Source organism: Erythrolamprus reginae, chromosome 2 (assembly GCF_031021105.1).
Source record: "Erythrolamprus reginae isolate rEryReg1 chromosome 2, rEryReg1.hap1, whole genome shotgun sequence".
NCBI lineage: Eukaryota > Metazoa > Chordata > Lepidosauria > Squamata > Dipsadidae > Erythrolamprus > Erythrolamprus reginae.
The window spans coordinates 317,084,733-317,104,938 of record NC_091951.1 but is presented as its reverse complement, the minus strand read 5'-3'; the positions used below and the strand labels follow the sequence as shown (position 1 = coordinate 317,104,938).

General features: G+C 37.4%; 1 protein-coding gene across 12 annotated transcripts in view; it reads right to left on the bottom strand.

The window, feature by feature from the left end:
* TENT2 (terminal nucleotidyltransferase 2) overlaps window positions 1-17,791 on the bottom strand; it is a 52,697-nt gene extending 34,906 nt beyond the window's left edge. For 2 of the 12 annotated variants that reach the window (XM_070743235.1, XM_070743240.1), the window contains exons 1-8: window positions 17,573-17,706; window positions 13,048-13,209; window positions 11,785-11,901; window positions 7,881-8,130; window positions 6,473-6,587; window positions 6,279-6,370; window positions 4,782-4,848; window positions 2,731-2,800 (exon numbers count right to left, since the gene is read on the bottom strand). In XM_070743235.1, coding sequence (XP_070599336.1) covers window positions 2,731-2,800; window positions 4,782-4,848; window positions 6,279-6,370; window positions 6,473-6,587; window positions 7,881-8,130; window positions 11,785-11,901; window positions 13,048-13,172 — 836 coding nt within the window. In that variant the 5' untranslated portion in view covers window positions 13,173-13,209; window positions 17,573-17,706. Of the gene's footprint in view, window positions 1-2,730; window positions 2,801-4,781; window positions 4,849-6,278; window positions 6,371-6,472; window positions 6,588-7,880; window positions 8,131-8,495; window positions 8,566-11,784; window positions 11,902-13,047; window positions 13,231-17,374 lie in introns of all 12 variants that reach the window. The other 10 variants (XM_070743244.1, XM_070743245.1, XM_070743246.1 and 7 more) reach the window with 10 other exon arrangements.
* Window positions 17,792-20,206: the final 2,415 nt, after the last annotated feature.

Below are 20,206 nucleotides of genomic sequence, written 5' to 3'. Positions count from 1 at the left end.
TGAAAATAGTATTCAGAAGTCGAGACGCCCAAGAGAGCATGCTTTAATTCTGGAGATCTTCAAAAAGCTAAGAACGCAAGCTGAAATAACACGAACTAGCTGCTAGAATGAAACACATTGTTCTCTGCAACTAGGCAGAGCTCTGCTCACTCTTAAATACCCTGAGGGTGTGACCCATTAGCCAGTATACTCATAAGTGACTGTCCTCTTAGCCAACCATTCCTCCTTCCTGGATGCACTCTGCTCTCTGGCATCCAGATGAGGCTCCTCCTCTTCCCGAATCACTTCCCGAGTCACTCATGACAGGAAATGCAAAGACCCTGTCCCCTCATCTTCACTGTCCATCTCTGGTGCCAGAAACACAGGATGCCTGTGTCGCACCTCCCTAGTCTCTGCGTCCTCTGAGTCCATGATTATTTGTGCAGGACATGAGCAAACCACAACAATTTAGTATCCCTAAATCCCTTCAATTCTTTGGCTTCGCTCCCTGTCCTGCTTAAATAGACTTGGGCAATAACCCTCATATACTCATTAGGATGATAGATATCCCACTTCACGAGGAATAAAGTTTTCTTTCAAGTATTTGAACAGAGATGCTCTCATGGTGGAAAAAGTAGAATATTGGAAAGTCTGGGCTTCGAAAGGGCAATCACAAACATCAGTATTTTGTCCAGTTAAGTGCATCTTTGCATTTTGGTTAATGTAAGTATTTGATTATGTACATGATCATAATGGGTGGAAATTATATAATGAAGTCCTCTATTCAAGTCTAGTTGCAAAATACTCTATTTTAGGTATTAAAGTACCTATTTTTGTAAGCATGTGGGGTAAAATTAGCATGTGCTCATGACAGCATATCTTAGGCACTCTTTGCTCTGCCTATGAATTTTAGACTGCACAATTGGACCATTGATATTGAGTGGTAAATGAAATGCACTTGGCTTTTGTTCAAAGGCACTGCTGTTTTAAATGTGCTACTGCTGCGACCAGGCAACAATTAAGTGCTGCTTCTTAGGAAGCCATTTATTTAAGCAGACACATCGTTTATCAAGGTCTTGGGGAAAACAGATTTTAATGAATTGTAGAAGAGCTTGAAAAACTGAATATAATTAAAATGAGTGCAATGCATTGATCATAGTTGCTAACCAAACCTTTGAGAAATAGCATGTTATAAGAAAGGTATAAAATCAGGAAATCTTGATAAACTATGGAGTAGCCAGAATGTTCAAAAACAAACAAGTCAATATATGGTTCTCCTGATAATTTGGCCAAGCCTATAAACTCCTGAACAACGGCAGGAAAAACATTTAACCCTGCTCCTATGCTCGGGTCTATATGACACAAAATGAAATTTGAGACCCCGTAGATTATTTGTCATGCGGATATGAAACTTATGATTAATTGACTTTTCCTCATTTGAGGGGTTCTTACTATGAGTGTGGGTTTTTTTTTCATTTTGTTTACTTTTTGCTGCACTCTCTCTCCCATATTTCTTTCTCCCTCCCTCTCTCATCTTTTTCTATCTCCCTCTCTCCCTCTCATCAGAGAGAGAGAGAGAGAGAGAGAGAAAGTTGTCATGGGCGAGTGGGGCAGGAAATGGGCTCCAGGAGGAAGAGGGGACTCAATCTCCCCCATTGTGAAGCATGCTTTCATCGTACTGCACAAGGCATTGCGAGAGCAGCAGGCAGGCCACGGAGGGGATATTAAGTCTTCCCTCCCATCCCACACCAAAAGGAAAGCAAGCTGGGCTCTCCAAGTATATTGACAAACCAATGCAAGTACCACAATGGCTCTGTCATGACCAATCAATAGACGTGTGAAACAGGTCACAGCAGCAACAAGCAGCTGTGTGCATACACATGAGAAACCTGAGAGTTATATCAGAGGCCAGAAGCAATTCGACGGCTGATGTCTAAGAACATATCCAAACAAGGCTTGATGGAACTTGCTTAAACATTTTTGTAACTCAGATAATTACAGATAATTGCTTTCTGATGTTAGTTTATGATTTCATAGATTATTTTTTGCTTAGCTAGATAAGATAAATGCAGGGAAAAACTATTTTTTGTAGCACAAGGTTACAACTTTGTAATTTTGAGAAGATAAAGATAGTAGTATTTGGGTTACAAGAGACTTTTCTGGGGTATATACTCAGACATGAATTTACCATACCAAGCTAAACATTGTGCAATTGCAAAAATAACAGATTTGAATTCTTGGTGTAAGAATCCCTCACTGAAAAAAATTGTAAAAATTAATTTTCATCCCATTAAATGACACGCCCTAGCTTCATAAAGCTTTCTTGCTTCATAGTTCCACTCCCTAATTTGCTCTCACTGTATAGGAGTGCATTTTCGGGCATGATATTGGGCTAGTGGGACTGTGGTATGTGGAAGGCTACAAGTTCCACTATTTTTTTCTTTTGAATTGTTAAAATATTAAATGGAACAAACTTTATTATTGGCCTGGGTCAGCCATTGCAACTTCAGCCACTTCTCTAATAATAAAAGCATGCAGACAAAATATCAGGAAAAAAGAATCTTTAAACTTCACTGAAATAATGGAATAGTTCTATTCATTATAACATTTGCAAGTAATTGTCACCATTACTATACCAATGAGAAAACAAATGGCAGATTTATAAGAAAACTCTAAGAAACAGGTACCATACTAGTAAGTCCACCCTGTCTGAATGAATATATGAAAAAAATGATAATTGCAGTTACTTGCCTGACTTTATCCCTGAACTTTACTATTGGCACTTTTGCTCGGATTAGTTGAGGTCTCTCAATGTAGCTTGCTGTAAAGAAAATGAAAAACTCCTGTAACGTCTTTAATATGCTATTTTGCAGGAGAAAATTTATCAGAACATATTTCCTATACAGTTTCATGTTGCTCAGATGTAATTAAATAAATAGATAAAATTTAATTAGTGATTTTATTGCATAGAACTTCTTAGGCTTTACTGCATCATTTATGCAGAGTTTTTATTCAATTTGTAGAGATTTTCTACATGAATGGATAACCCCCTTTCTGCTTGGATTATGTGCCATCAAATCATTTAATCTTAGCGACCACATAGATATTTTCCATGACTGACTTTCAAGAGGAAACTTGAAATTACATTCTGTTGATAGACCTTTGTATCTTTAGGTAGCATGGCTTGCTGCTATTGTATTTTACTGACTACCAGGTTCTTAATTTAATCTTTATTACAACTGCTATAATTGTATATTTTTATTATCAAAGAATTTATGATTAAAGCAGCATAGAAATATCAAGAAATCAAGAAATATCAATAAACACAACAAATTGAATTGCATGTCTTGAAAATTATTCAGAAGTGCTTCAGGATTTTTATCCACCACCATTAGATATCCATCTAATATAGAAACTGCCCATTTCTCTCACAAAAGAACTCTGTACAGTCTACAAATAAACTCTATGTATGTATGTGTGTGCACAAATAACTTCATGAGAACTCAGTGCATCGTTGTTATTCATAAAAGCATTATTTTGTACAGGATACTGCCTTAACAGTCAGTGTAAATACATGTTGCTTTAATCTAAATTTTTACATTTACAAAATCCTGGGGCACGCCACCAACCAAAATGACCAAAAATGACACTCTAGGACAGTACATATTATACATATAGTTAATAATATAGTCTCTCTCTCTCTCTCTCTCTCTCTCTCTCTTGCTTTCTTTCTCTCTTTCTCGTTTGCTTTCTCTCTCTTGATTTCTCTCTCTCTCACTCTCTCACTCATTCACTCTCATTCTCTCTCTCTTTTGCTTGCCTTCTCTCTCTCTCTCTCTCTCTCTTTCTTTCTCTCTCTCCCTGGCATCGGGAAGTAGCCGTGGGGCAGCAGCAGGGTGGTCGGCTGCAAGAGGGGGCTCCAGGGCCGACGCACCAATGGCGGCAGCTGGACGTCTTGCTGGACGTCGTACATGCTGGTGCTGCGCTGGGCATGGGGCTGGCACTTCCATCCCAGCCCAGCCAGCAGGCCAGTGCCAGTCCCACGCCCAGAGCAGCGTGTACAGCGTCCAGCAACACGTCCAGCCGCCGCCATCGGTGCCTTCGCCCTGGAGCTCCCACTCACAGTTGACCACCCTGCCGCCACCCCGCGGCTACTGCCTGGTGCCGGCACCCTCCTGCTCCTAGTTTGATCCCCGTTTGATGGCAGCGTCTTCACCGCCCGCCCTGCTGCCGTCCGCACGCCAGAGCTGCCTGGCCCTGCTGCCCCTGCAAGCCCACCTCAGGACTGAGCCCTTCCTGCTGCCCGAGAGCTGTAAAGCTCACCTGCTGCGTGTTTGCTCCAAACCTTTCCGGAAAAACTTTTCCGGAAAAACTTGGAAGGTGGGAAGAATGAAGCTCAGCTTCCGGTGTCACAACTTTTTGTTCTTTGCACCCTCAGCAAAAAGTTGAGCTGAGCTTCCTTTTTTCGCGGCTCAAATCTATTGCACTAATTCCCCCCCCCACCCCCCACTGGTTGAAAAGAGCATAATATTGTATTTTCCTAGAAATATAACACAGAAATCTTCATCAAAAACTTGTTTTTTGAACTATTCTAAAATGGTAAGACATGCTAAAATGGTAAGACATGACAAGAAAGCACAAACGCGCATGTGCATGCGCACACACACACACACACACACACACACATTTCAAATCCAAACAAGGGCCACTAACTCAAGAATTCATTACGTGCATATTTCTGTTACTGAAAACTATAAACAAATTAACAATATTCATTTCACTAAACATAATCTAGAACTTACAAAGCTTCCTACAGAAGTGTTTTTGGAGTACGCTGAGTATGTGTCTTGCTTCAGTCTTCTGATTCATCTAAAATAAATTAGTCATTAATGTTTTAATGATGTTTAATAATGTTTGAAGATGGAGGTATTTGAATGTGTATATGGTAGAACACTCTGATTCTTCAAGGGGAAACAGTTCATCAAATGAATGCATGAGGTGAGAAAGAAAAGGAGTAAACCCAGAAGATGAAAGCACTATGTTCATTAGAGGATAGGAGGAACAAGCTCAGAGGTCCAAATCTTAGAGCAGCCCATGAGCCAAAGCTCAACCACTATTCCAGGAGTTTTTCTTCTATCATGTAAAGTCCCAAGGAAATTTAGAACATTGGGCAATCAATGCATTTAGAATTCCAGAGAGTGTTAGACTGAGTTTAAAACACACATGGACACACACACAATAATTTCATTTATTAAAATGCAGAAGCTTGTAAAAGCAAGTCATTCAAGAAAAGTAATTTTTGCCACATTGTATTGCGATTATAGCAATTGTTTGGATCAATAGAAAATAGGGCTCAATTCTTTCTGATCTCTTTTACAACTCCCCAAGCATTTCCTTTTGTTAATAATAGTATCCATGTCTCCATAAAAATAAGTCATTTTAATGGCTATATAAATCATTTAAGTGGTATTTCACAGTCCCCCTCCCAAATTTGCTTTAAGCTATTTGTCACATTCACACACTACTTCAAATATCCAAACAACAAAACAGACAAATAAAATTAAATCAGAACCGGTAGTTAGGCAGTATTTCTTAGTATATAAACTGAACCCTCTATATGATCGGTATTTGCATAATTATTGTTTCAAAAGTCACTTATTAGTGGCTTTTACTACTGATGTGAATGCCTTCTAAAAATGTTATTAAAACTAATGTAGCATGTAATGCACCAAACCACCCTTTTAACTTAAATGATTTCTTTCAAATTATCTGGTGGGGTTTTATTTTCCATTTTTGCAAGGACACAGCTTCTTTAAAATTGCAGAGCTCACCCCACTAATTGTCTTATTTTTGCTACAGAAAAACAGCATGCAGGATATGTCCTTCTTGCGATCTTAAATACGTTGTGGCTGCAGTAAGGCAGTTCTCTATTTTTCTTAGATAGAAAAGTATTTCTATCATGTAAACAAGAAAATTTATACAAATCATGCAAGCATAGACATGGAGAATTCTTATACTGTACATCCAATAGAGATAGAGTAATATATTATTCATATTATACCATATTAATATTGCTTTTATTTTTCTGTTTTCTTGCCCGAAGTGTTACTTGGAAATCATTAGATACTCATTTGAATGAACAGCTATTTTCAATGAATACGTTGCATAAGCTCAACCTACACCTTATTGATAAATTTGATATTTAGAAACTAGTTTTACTTGTTCTTCTGTATTTATCTCCCTTTAAGTGCTCTCTTTTAACAAATATGGATATTTATATATTTTTTTCCTGTACTTACTGGCTCCTCTTTAACCACTAGGCACAAATCACCATCACTGCTACGAGTACCAAATCCATTCAGTGAAGATCCAACCAAAAAGAGCCTACTATCTGCAGGGAAAAAATAATTTAAAAATTATGTTCTTCTTTGAAAGAACTCAAATACCAAAAAGTTTAAGTAGAAAACAATAAATATACAGAATTGCAACATACTTGGAAAGATCTGCTGAATTTCCCTTTGGAGTTGAGTGCGGCAAAGCTCTTTTTTGTTCAAGTCGTGCGTTTGTTGTTGACATGCTTGAAATAACTCCAGTACTTGTTGACTTAACTTTATGTATAAAAAAACAAAACTTACATTTAATGTATAAATATTAATCCAGTCTTTTAACTCTTATTGAATGTCAACAACTTTTTTAGGATAAAAGTCATCAATCCTACATTGCTCTTTATTTGGTTCATACTAGATCTGTCTTACAAATAACACATTATCTAGATCCTGATGAGCAGGGTTAATTATTTCAGGTCTATGAAGTTAAGCAGTACATCAATTACAAGACCAAAAAACATTTATTCTTGGAAGTTGGAGTCAATCAAAAACAAATTGGGTTTTATTCTAACTGAATACTGATTTTTGGATAACCTGATAGAAATTGACCTTTAAAATTGTTGCTATTCAGCAATAAGCAGTGGAAAACCTTTGCTACTATAATAGTCCTTAGTCTGGATGAGAAGATTAATACAACACGAAACACACCCTCCTTCCACCCACTTTAATTAGGATCAGAAACAAAGACTTCTCTAGGAGGAGGGTGTGATTTTTTTTTCATTTTAAAATTTCTAATTTAAAGAAAATGTTGAATCATTATCTACATTTTCTCTTCTACATCTGTAGAAATTCCAGGAATGTAGAGTTTCTATAAACTGATTCACAATTGTAAGAAGTGCATTAAGCCAGCCTGAGACTTTGTGCTTGTAACAGTTTTTTATTAAAAGTCTCAAGTGATGAAGTTGCCACAACTTCGGAGGGCAAACTGTTCCATTGGTTGATTGCTCTCACTGTCAGAAAGTCCCCCCTTATTTCTAGGTTGAATCTCTCCTTGATCAGTTTCCCTGCATTATTCCCTTTTGTCCTTCGGGTGCTTTGGAAAACCCCTTCCTCTCTGTGACAGACCCTCAACACTGGAACACTGCTATTGTGTCTCCCCTGGTCCTTTTCTTCACTATACTAGCCATGCCCAGTTCCTGTTACTGTTCTTCATATGTTTTAGTCTCCAGTCTCCTAATCATCCTGGTTGCTCTGCTCTGCACTTTTTCTAGTGTCTCAATATCTCTTTTTATAGTGTGGTGACCAAAACTAGATGCAATACTCTAAGCGTGGTTTTACTAAGGCTTTGTAGAGTGGATCTTGTTTGATCTAGATTGTATCGCCAGGAGTGCATTGGCTTTTTTGGCGGCTGCTGAACACTGCTGGCTCATGTTTAGCTGTTCGTCCATTAGGACTCCAAGATCCCTCTCGCAGTCACTGCTATTAAGCCTGGTTTCACGCAGTTTATATGTTTGGGGTTTTTTACATAAGTGTAGGACTTTATAATATTATAACCAAAATTATTTTAAATCTTACCTTATCTTTGGCTACAGGAAGTGTAGCATCTACAGCGCTATTAAAGGATGGTTCTTGTAAAGGTGGCACACATCCTGTTAAATCAGAGATGTAATGTGCTTGAAATAATGGTGAAGAAATTGATCCAGGGAATGAATATCTATGATCTTCTATTAAAGGCACTAATTGGTTAGCTGAAGTTAATTCACAATGTGGTGAATGAAATCGCTGACGCTTTACTTCATAAGGGACATCTTCTTCTTTCAACCTCCTAAAAACATAAAAAGATTTGATTTATTCCATTTAAAACACGCAACAAAAACCTCAACTGTAAATACTTCAGATTAACGTGAATATTCCAAAACTGTGCATTATGCTTTATAAGGATGTGCCAAATTCTTTTAAACAGGGAACCCAATTGTGCCCCATGGAAAAGTGATAGATTAAATACAAGTTTTCTTACTGAAAGTTTAATCCAATGAAGACAATCTTAGACAAACCATACTGTTTTTTAAGTACTCCCTATCCAAAAGAATAAGTTCACATCTTACAAAGTGCACCTTAGTGAGAAGTTGTGTCCAATTTGCACCCAGTGATAAGGGTGATAAGAAAAATAGAAGAGATGGAAAAACTTACCACAACAGCCGTTCAAAATGAAGAAACTGTCTGTGTAGGTTTAGATTGTACAGACAGTAAAATGTTTGATCTGAGCAAAAAAGAACCTCTATTTCATTTCACATTATTTATATATGAAAGCAACAATTGTGTATTACAAAACATCTTGCTTTCAGCAGCCTCAATATGCTTGATATGATTTTATTATTTTTAGACTACAATATTCACAATAAACAACACACTTGTTTAATACTAATCAAGCAAATGTGTTGTTAATTAAAATGCTGTGATCTGAAAATAAAGATTCACACTTTCAATTACTGAAATACTGACAAAAGTTCCTGCCATTCATACAGGAGATCTTGCCATTATTTTTTTTAATCAAGGCAGCAGCCGCTGCATACAAGACAAATTTTATGCCCATAAAAAAGATTTCAATGGGTGATTCTCTTTGCACAAAAGCTTTGACAAAGGCTTATTGATGTGACTTGGGAGACAAAGCAGTAGCCCACAAAAAAATCTGAATAATCATTAGGCTTCTAGTGAGATTACAAGAAAAAGTGAAAATGCACCAATGTTATATAAAAGGAATACTCTCCTGAAAATAGATAATCAGTAATTTAAGGTGATCTTTAGTGAAATTTCAGAGCAAGAATATTATTGACCGTATCTATTTAGTAGCAGATAAAAATGCTGGTGCTCTACAATCCCCGATAAAGGGGAACAGATATGCAGCCAAGTGAATTTTCAGGCATCTGGGTTTTTTGGCATTCAAATGGCCAATTAAAATCAACACAAAGTCTTGGAAAAAATATTCTGGATAGCTCACTGTTGTAATAATTAAATGATTCAGTTACTTAATTAAGTTGAATGCCATATACATGTAGTTGATAATGTAACAGATAAAGCACAAGCCTTGAGAAGCATAAAGATACTTTTAAAACACTGCAGTAATTCTACCCATGCTTATATAAGAAAAACATTTATTTCAATTAGTTACATCTTGAATACAAGTTGATAGTCTAAGCCAAAGTTTTCTTTTCTTTTGATTGAAGTATCAGGTTCAAATACAAACTGAACTTTAACCTACGTTAGGTTCTAAATATTTCCATTGACTATTACCATCATCCAAATTACACAAAAATATAGGTTGATCATGCAAGTAACCCTAATGCATTTTTTAAAAACAGATACAGATTCCTCTGATACACACATGTCAGATTCCTCTGATGCAGTTTGGCTTATATATTTCATTTCCCACAGTACGTTAAGTGATTAACCACTTTTGACTTGTGGTTCTAGGAAACTGATACTCCTTTACTGACATTTTTAATATTGTTACTAGAAAGACAAGAAACACAAAGCAAGCCACACATACAGACATTTAAAAAATAAATCCTATTACAGATGGAGGCATATACCAATGTGAAAATCTCCAACCTTTGCATATGAGAGACCTCCATTATCCAGTGAGGTAATCACCAAGTTAAAATAAAGCAGACTTGGAATTAGCCCCCTGATCAATGAAGTTTAGTATGTTTGGTTGAATGAATGGTGATGATTTTTTTAAAAATTACATTAGAGTTTTTAAGCCTTTTTAACTATATTAATTGGATTTTTAGATGTATTGTTATGTTGTTCTGATATGTTATGAACCACCCTGAATCCTCGAACAGGGGCGGCATACAAATCCAATCAATCAATCAATCAATCAATCAATAAAATATATAGTGTTTGTTTCTCTAAAAATGGAAGGACTTTCTATGTCAAGATAGTTTTTGAGCCATTGAAACATTCTCACCAATGAAATGGAAGAACATTTAAACAATTTACCACCAGTCTTCCCTGCAACTAATTCAGATTCCCTATGTGCTTTGAATATCCAAGAACATGTTATGGGGATGTAAGTTCTAAGGCCATGATGGCACGCGAGCTATCGCCCCAGTTCACTCTGCTGCACATGCATGCATGGGGCAGGGCACATGTGCAGGGGTGCATGTGTGGGGCCAGGGCGCATGTGCAGGGATGCACACATTGCATTTTGGGAGTTCGGGTGGGTGTGCATGCATTTGCAAACATGCACGCTTTGGGCACCCAGTCCCAAAAAGGTTAGCCATCATTGTTCTAAGGAATGCAAGGGAAGAAAAAAATTCTCACAGCAGAATCATTCTGAATAAAACTCCATTCACACTGGATCTAGTCGAATAATATCCTAGGTCACAGTACACACTGAGCCTCTTAACTTTTCTAAACCTTTTTCTGAACTTTTTAAATTAATATTGATTGTTTCCTCATTGCTTATTTGACCCCCTATGACAGTGATGGCGAACCTATGGCAGAGGTGTCACAAGTGGCACGCGGAGCCATATCTACTTTGCCCTAGTTCAGTTCCAATATGCATTTATGTGCCAGCCAGTTAATTTTTGGCTCACATAGAAGCTCTGGGAGGGCGTTTTTGGCTTCCAGAGAGCCTCCGGAGGGGATGGGGGAGGACATTTGTACCCTCTCCCTGCTCCAGTGAAGCTGTTGAAGCCTGGGTAGGGCAAAACATGAGTCTATTGGGCCCACCAGAAGTTGGGAAACAGGCCATTTCCAGCCTCCGGAGGGCCTCCAAGGAGCGAGAGAAGTTGTTTTCACCCTCCCCAGGCATTGAATGATGGGTGTGGGCACTCGCGCATGTGCAATAGTGCACGCCCACACTCTTTCGGCACCCGAGGGGGAAAAGGTTCACTATCACTGCCCCATGACAATCATTAAATGTTGTTCCTCGTGGTTTTTGGCAAATTTATCTTTTTTTTTTTTGCTTTTATGTACACTGAGACCATATGCACCAAAGACAAATTCCTTTTGTGTGCAATCACACTTGGCCAATAAAGAATAAAGAATTCTATTCTAGCTCAGTACTGGAGAATTGCGGAATTGTGGAAATTTAGAAAAATTCCATTGCTATTTATATTCAAACATTTTAAAACTTAGGACAGGACCAGAACAAAGATAAAACTAAATTTGTTTTCATTTAAAGGTATCTAATATTTAATGTTAATTGTATTAAAAATTATAATTCAGTGGGAATTTTGGATTGGAAGAGGTTGCCTTCAATCTTTGGAGATGGTGAAATCTCTGGAGCTTCAGTTTGTTCATCTTTAATATAGTGTCACATGAAATGTGAAATGTGTGGCTCATCTTATGATACCTGCTAGTTTCAAACTTACAAGGCAACAAATATCAAAATGTAAATGAAAAGCAAATGCACAACAAGACATTGGTTCCACAAATATAATTCTTCCTGACATTTATATATCTTACGTACTTTCTGCGCCGGAATAACATAGGTGTACTTGATCGATGCGATGGATTATCATTTTGGGAGGCAAAGTGTGGTGGTGAAATAGGAGGGATGGCTGAAGGAGTACCATTCACGAGAGGTCTAAGGATATTAAAATGCAATATTACTGCTTATGAAACTTACTAAGGTCTTAACATCAGAATTGTATTAGAGTTGCTTTGAAAATTTATTTTAATTTACTTAATTTTATTGTGTTTCTAAATCTCTGGTCCATTTATTTCATACTTCTTTTTTTGTTCTTTTGCTTTTTCATTTTATTTTTACATTATAGGCAGCCCTCAGCTTATGACCAGTTGCTTATTGATCATTCACATTTACAGTGGCCAGAGAGCAGGTGCTTTACAGCCCAAGAAGAACTCTCTGCTGTTGATTATGGTCACGTCAACCCCCCTCCACATGGCCACATGACTGCAAGTATGGCACTTGGCAACTAGTTACCTTTATGACCAATCATGGCATTGCACAGTCATGGGGGCATGAACCCCAAGGGGGCACAATCTGAAGTTAGTTGGGGGAAAGATCAGAAGCAACATGAGAAAATATTATTTTACTGAAAGAGTAGTAGATCCTTGGAACAAACTTCCAGCAGACGTGGTTGGTAAATCCACAGTAACTGAATTTAAACATGACTGAGATAAACATATATCCATCCTAAGGTAAAATACAAAAAATAGTATAAGGGCAAACTAGATGGATCATGAGGTCTTTTTCTGCCGTCAGTCTTCTATGTTTCTATGTGACCACGATTCACAATGTTTTTTTGCCAGCAAAAAATACCCATTTAAAAATATTTGCACTTACAACTGCGGCATTCACTTAATGGCCACTGCAAAAAAAGATCATAAAATTGCTTCCAGTCACCTCGATGCCTTGACTCACAACCCTAGTGACTTATGGCCGGATTTCCCTATTTGTAAAATGTCTTCCAAACAGACATACAGACAGACATTGTTTATACACTCAATTAAACTGTTATTTAAATAATTAAGTTTGTGATTCTTTTATAAAACACATCCGTATCTACCCTAAAATTAGAAATATTTTATAAAAGAATCACAAACTGTTCAAACTGATTACACAACTTTCCCTTTTACACACACACATGCATACATGACTACCTTTCTATAATAATTTGCATTTTCAACATTTCAACATTTGCTACCCCACATGATTTGTTCTGAAAATGTATGTCTGATAAACTTCATATTAAAATGATACCAGACTCACGTTGTTCTCTGAAGTGGCTGATGAAAGACAACTGGAGGTACGTTTACTGGAAGATTAATGAGATTATATCGTTGGTGTTCTAGTGGAAAAGGTGGACGACTCAAAGTGGAAGAATTTGGGAACATGCTCTTCTGTGCTATAAGTGAACATGTATTCTTCTACCTATATAAATTTTAAATGAAACTGAAGTAAAAAAAATTAAAAACCTATTCACAATTACTATAAACTGATAATGATTTTTGACAAATGTATTCTCAAAATATTTACATTAATATTTACCAAGAAAAGTAAGCATACATGTTACTTACCACTTTTTGTATTATTAAAATGTTTATAATACATTACATATTAATATTAATATTAGTAATATATTTTATATTATTAACATATTTGGCATTATAATACTGTATTATATAATTATGCAGATGTATAATATTGTATATTTTATAATAACTATATTAATATTGAAATACTTTTTGTATTGTAATATTTGTATGCAGTCAAAGCAGATCCCTTTATTACAGTTTATACACAATCCCTTCAATAAGCTGAATTTCCACTATTCCATTCTATTTTTCATAGATGTTCAGAACAATAACACCAAAAATAGAAAGACACTATTTTGCAGCCTGGCACACACCAGAAGCTTTATTAAACTTCTTAGGAACTGAGAAAATGGCATATATGGTAACCAATATGACCAAGCAAGACCTTAAATATATTCCCATTCTGCTCTCTAGCGCATGCATGTATCACACACAAACAGAAATCTGCATTGAATACAAAAGAAATCTGTAAGGAAGTTGATATTGACATTTATTTATTCTATCAATTTATATAGCTGTCCATTTACTGTGCAGCTCAGGGCAGCTACCAAAAAATTAAAAACAAATAATAAACCAAACAGTTTAAACATACTGCAAATAAACTAGATGTTCTTTAAATCAATCCGAGACACAAAATTAAGATCAAATCAATCTGACTTTAGATGAATTGAATGATAGAACAAATGTTCGATAACTGCTGATGCCATAAGCTGTATATTAATATATTTAAAAAAAGAACTGTGTGGCTAACAGTTCAACGGGGAGGGAGGGGGAATTAGTGGCAGCTCTGTATAATATATTTTAGAATGTAACTACAACAACTATACAAATAACAATTATATTGTGGAATGATACAATATGTACAACACCATATGCCTGCTCTTTTTAATCTTTGTATTATAATAAAAATTTATTTTTAAAAAATAAATAAACATACTGCATTGAGTACAGTTCATACAAAGAATATATGTAGTCCGAACTTTGTTTTAATAAACTACAGATAATATTCGATTTAGGACCACAATTGGGACCATAATTCCTGTTACTAGGAAAGGTAGCTTTAGTGAATTGTTCTCAATTTTATGACATTTTTTTGCCAAAATTAAATGAAGCACTGCAATTGTTAAGCATATTCACCCCCCACCCCCCTCTGACTTTGTTTTCAAAACCCAACTGGGGGAGGTTGCAAATGGCAATCTCATGACCTGAGGATGCTGCAACCATTGTAAATACATGCTGGTTGCCAAATTTTGATTATGCGGCCAAGGGGATGCTGCTACAATCATTTGATTATGTGACTGAGGGGATGCCGTTTACAATCATAAAATACGTGACTGTAGGGATGCTGCGACCGGTCATGTCATTTTTTTCAGTGTCAATATAACTTAGTTAAACTAATAACTAAGTCAAGGACTTACCTGTATATATTTTAATGCTCAAAAAATTCAAATGTGGCAGAGAAGCAAGAGCCTCTTATTATTTGTCTTCCAGCAGCCTGGCAATTTCAGCACTGCATTGAAGAACGGTTAAGAGGATGGCCTTTGTGACTCTGTCTTGTATCTGTTGGGATACAACTCCCAACAGCCCAAGGCTAGCATCACCAATAGTAAGGATAACAGTCGTAAAACAAGACGGCCACATGCTATATGTCATTAATCTAATATCTTTGAACTTTTAATAGCTGATTATAATTTCTAGCATGATGAGGAAAGGAGGAATTTATTATCACAATTTTTTTTGTTGAACTTGTACTGCTAACAGCTTTGCAAATAGTTTGTATTTGCATGCTTGCTGAGACACTCTCAGTGCACAAATGGCTAAATGAAGCAATGCTTCCCTTTGGTTACCATTTACATTTGATTTATCTTCAGTAAAGCTTATTCTGAGATGATGGATATTAAGGCCATTAGTTTGGCAATTTGCTAGCTCAAGAAAGATTAAAAATGACTTCAATATATTTATTATCATAGCCTCCCAAAATCAAATTATCAAGAGGTTGCAGCAATTTTGCAGGAACATCACTTATTTTGTAGGTTTAAAAATGGCAAAGGAAACGTGATGAGATTTATATATTTGTATATAGTGTAAAAACACGTACCTAAACCCGGTGTTCTCAAGATGTCCATAATCCCAGATTAGCATAATAAATAGTCATGGTTTTAAGGAATTACAGGAACTGAAATCCCCTGAAGTTTCTTACTTTGATGGATAATGAATTAAAGAGGCGCATTTGAAGTTTATCAAATAATTGTCAGACAAAAAGAAATATTTAATTACGTAACATACTGAAATTATTGAATTTGCTATAAATTTGTTTATATTTGGCAATTCAGAAAACTTTAAAGTCAAATTTGATAAACAGAAGATGTAACTATGGAAAAGTATACAAGAATAAAGCCTTCATTTGCATACTATAGAGATAAAAACAAATACATTAAAATTATAAAAATCAAGCCAAACCCACCTTCCTCACCAGATATCATTACTGTAAATTACTTTTTCTAAATCACTTTAATTTCATTTTAGGAACACTTGCTGTCAGGATAAGTCAACAGTCATTTTAAAATTTTTCTTAAACATTTATTTTCTTAGAGATTTCCTTCAATAATATCCAGAAGGACCAATTCTTTCCAAATGAGACACCCTCCTCAGTAACCCAACCAAAAAATGCAGACGCTAGTAGTCTTTTTCCCCCCGCTAATAATAACTAAACTAATAAATCCCTCAACACTGTCAAACTATTTACTAAGTCTGCACTACTATTACCACTAGTTTTTTCTCATCATTCTAATCACCCATTTCCTCCCACTTATGACTGTATGACTGTAACTTGTTGCTTGTATCTTTGATTTTTATTAATATTGTTTCCTCATTGCTTATTTGACCCCTATGACAATCATTAAGTATTATACCTCACCATTCTTGACAAATAACTTCTTTTATGTACAATGAGAGCATATGCACCAAAGACAAATTCCTTGTGTGTCCAATCACACTTGGCCAATAAAGAATTCAATTCTATTCTAATCTATCAAAGATGCTTAACATCAACTTTCAGGAGTTTCCAACTATCAGCGTGGCAAAGCATTTGCCACCTTCCCTTTCCAATCTTCCTTGAATGAAAGGAACAGTCTGCAAAGTTTTGGAGTTTTCTTCAGGCCAGGTGGGAAAGACAATCCATCCTTTTAAAAAGACAATTTAGGAGCAATTGCCAAACTGTAAAGACAACATAAACCAGAATATCCAGGGAGAAAGCATTCTGAAATTCCCTGATACTTCTCTAACATTTCCCTGCAACTTGCAATCTAGTTAAGGCGCAGTCGTAGATGACGCCATATCAAACGGCTAAGCCGTGGAGAAATATGGATAGCTGAGGAAGCAAGTTGTTGCCAGTTATGCTCATTTTTGCTTGACTCTGCCAAGCAGCGCAATCCGTTTTGTTTTGTTTTTAACATGATTTTTCCCTGACTTTTAAACATTTTAATACAGTTTGGTTTTCTCCCCCTGATTTATTCCGTTTTTCTCACTAATCCCCTGATGTTTCCCTAATCCCCTGATAATTCCCTGATTTCCCTGTTTTCCAGGTTTGTTGGTCACTCTGATAAACCTATGTATATAAGATACTGCACCTGAAAGAAAAGTACCTTTTAATAACCAAACCCTGTGAATTGAGGTATGACGTCTTATTTGTAATAATAACAATAAACGGTGTAGGGCAGGGGTCACCAGCCTTGGCCCCTTTAAGACTTGTGGACTTCAACTCCCAGAATTCAGAGGAAGTCTTAAAGGGGCCAAGCAAGATTGGAGACCCCTGTTGTAGGGCACCAAGAACTGCCGAGGCATCATACACACACACACACCCCGACCCGAAGATCCCCGCTTCTGAGGCCGCCTTTCTCCAGATTTCTCCCTTCCCAGATGCCCCGTTGAAAAGTTAACTCGCCTTGGCAAGGGACCCTCTAGGACATCCTAACCAACGGCCCAGAAACAAGCTCTCTTGCCTTTTCTCTCAAAAGCCCTCCAGGCCCCAAAGTCCGCACGCTTGAAAGGGGAGCCCGAGCCGGATCCCCTCTCGGTTAAAAAGAAGCCCCAGAGACGTTCTCTTCATCTCGTCCGCTCCGGGCTTACAACCTGCCGCGAAGGGTTGTTTGAACTTACTCCGACGAGAGCGTAGAATTTAAATGAGAATTGCGGCCTACCCGCTTTCCGAGGCCGGCCCGCCTCTTCTCTGTTTTTCTTCCCCCCTCTCCTTTCTGCAGGTAGGGTCTTCCGGAAGTAAACCGGAAGTTTCTTCATCAAGATCATCTCTATGGTTTTGGTCTACCCCGGATCCAAAGCGCTCCGAGCCGGAAGTGCTTCCAAAGCCCCCGCTCTTTTATTGCTCAGCCCTCGATAATCTCCCTCTCTGCAAATCTTCGGCGCATACGCTTTTGGCGCTGCTCCCTTGTTCAAGCACGTGGGTTGGAACGCTCCGAAGGTTTTACGCTCCTGGTTCCTGGAGCAGGAATTCTCCTGCCTATTTATGCATAAGTGCATCAGAGTGCCTTCCGTCCCCTGCTCTAATATTTCTCTTTTACTAGTATGTATATAAATATTATTATATCTTTGTATACCACCAATACATACTTGACAAACCAAACAAATAAATAAAGATTAATATGAGTTTCCATCTCTAAATAACTTATCGTTTGGGGGCGATAGTAAAGGCCCTTACTCCAATAGAATAAGATACTTCTTGAAGATAACGGGGAGATTATAATTGCCATCATTGGGCAGAAAATTCCACTCATTTCAAAATGAAGTGCAAAATTGCTGAAGTTCAATCCAATTTTAGACAAACGTTCAGAAATAGTTTCCACCTGTTAAGATACCTGAGAAGATCTATAGTGATAGATATTTTTTCTTATAACTCTTAAATCAATTGTTTTGAAATGTGTCACATTGTTAAATAAGTGAGTGCTAAGAAGAAGCAACTGTTAAAGAAAGTGCCATTATCCCTTGGCCATATTTCTATTCTCTGTCCGTTGCTTTGCTTTCATCTCAGCCCAAGTATGAGAAGGCCACGAGTAAGCTTTTACTTAGGTTGAAATAATATTTCCCACAAACCACAATAATTAGCAATAGCTTTAATTTAGGTTAATTGTTGGCAAACTACAATAAACTTAGTACAAACTAGCTAAATGCATTTAGAATGAGCAACAGGAACAATGAGCGAGTCAGAAATAAACATTGGATTAAGAATATCAAATGATAGAAATATTTAAATATGTTAAAGGGTTAAATAAGGTTCAGGAGGGAAGTGTTTTTAATAGGAAAGTGAACACAAGAACAAGGGGACACAATCTGAAGTTAGTTGGGGGAAAGATCAAAAGCAACATGAGAAAATATTATTTTACTGAAAGAGTAGTAGATCCTTGGAACAAACTTCCAGCAGACATGGCTGGTAAATCCACAGTGACTGAATTTAAACATGCCTGGGATAAACATATATCCATCCTAAGATAAAATACAGGAAGTAGTATAAGGGCAGACTAGATGGACCATGAGGTCTTTTTCTGCCATCAATCTTCTAGGTTTCTAAATCATGGATATTGTAAATTCTTAGATACCATTATTGTAGGTAGTAGGTGTCTTTAGTGGCATGAAATAAATAGGAAATAGTTTAACATAAATATTGAATCAACGTTATCTTGGGAGACCCAAGAAGCATGTTTAATGTCACAGTGCCTGCTGTCTGGAATGATACTTCCTAGAGATTTGAATGGCTCAACTGATTTGAATGACTCAACTCAGGAAGCTAGTGAAAGCTTTGGGACAAGAAATAAAAGTGACCAGATTTCAGCATTGCTAAAGCGGGAAACCATTTATGGGGATGGGGCACTAAAAAGTTTTGTTTTTTTCTCTCTCTCACGGCCTCACTTCTCAGCGATGTACAGGCTGCCGGTGCCCAGGCCGTGTCCTGCAAGCAAGCAGTAACAGGCTGCCGCAGCCGGATCCCCTCACTCCATTCCAAAGAATTCTTCAGGAATCTCATCGCGAGCGTGAGGCCTACCCTGAGCTGGGAGATACAGGAAGTACAACCCGCCCAGGATGACCCCAAGATGCTTCGCTGTTTCCTTCCACCGTCCCCATAGAGAGGGGAGAGAGAGAGGGAAGAAGGAAGAAAATTGTGACATTTTTGAAACGGCGCAGGACGCGGGACAGATTATGAAAAAGTGTGACTGTCCTGCGGAAAGCAGGACATCTGGTCACCTTAGGCAAGATGAAGGTTGGGCCCTTGCTGGACAGGTGGTGGTGGAGGGGTTTTTTTTTTAGTCATTCATGATTCCTTTTTTGATTGTTTCATTTTAAAGACATTCAGGACCGGGGGGGGGGGGGGGTTGAGTTCAGCGGTGAAATCTATTTACCTTCCCTACTGGCTCATGCTTTATGCATGCACGAATGCTGCAATTGCGCCTTTCCCCCCTCTGTGCATGTGCCCAACACTTTGCGCATGTGCAGAGTATTTTTTAAATTTGCATCATCCAGGTGGGTGGGCGGAGCCTCACACTACCATTGCTACTGGTTCTTCAAACCACTGGCAGCTGCTGTTACCGGTACATCTGTACTGGGCCAAACGTAGTTTTTCACCTCTGGCTGGATTGCTTAGAAAGTGCATAAGTAAATAAGTAAATCTTGAGGGAGCTAAGCTTGGCAGCAGTTCATATAAAAGGCATGTGGGCAATCTTGTTAAATAAACAGTGTAATGTAGCTATTAAAAGAGAATTCACTATCTTGGGTTACAGAGAATTCAGATCACCAGAAGTCATTAAATTCCATTTTATGTTGTCCTG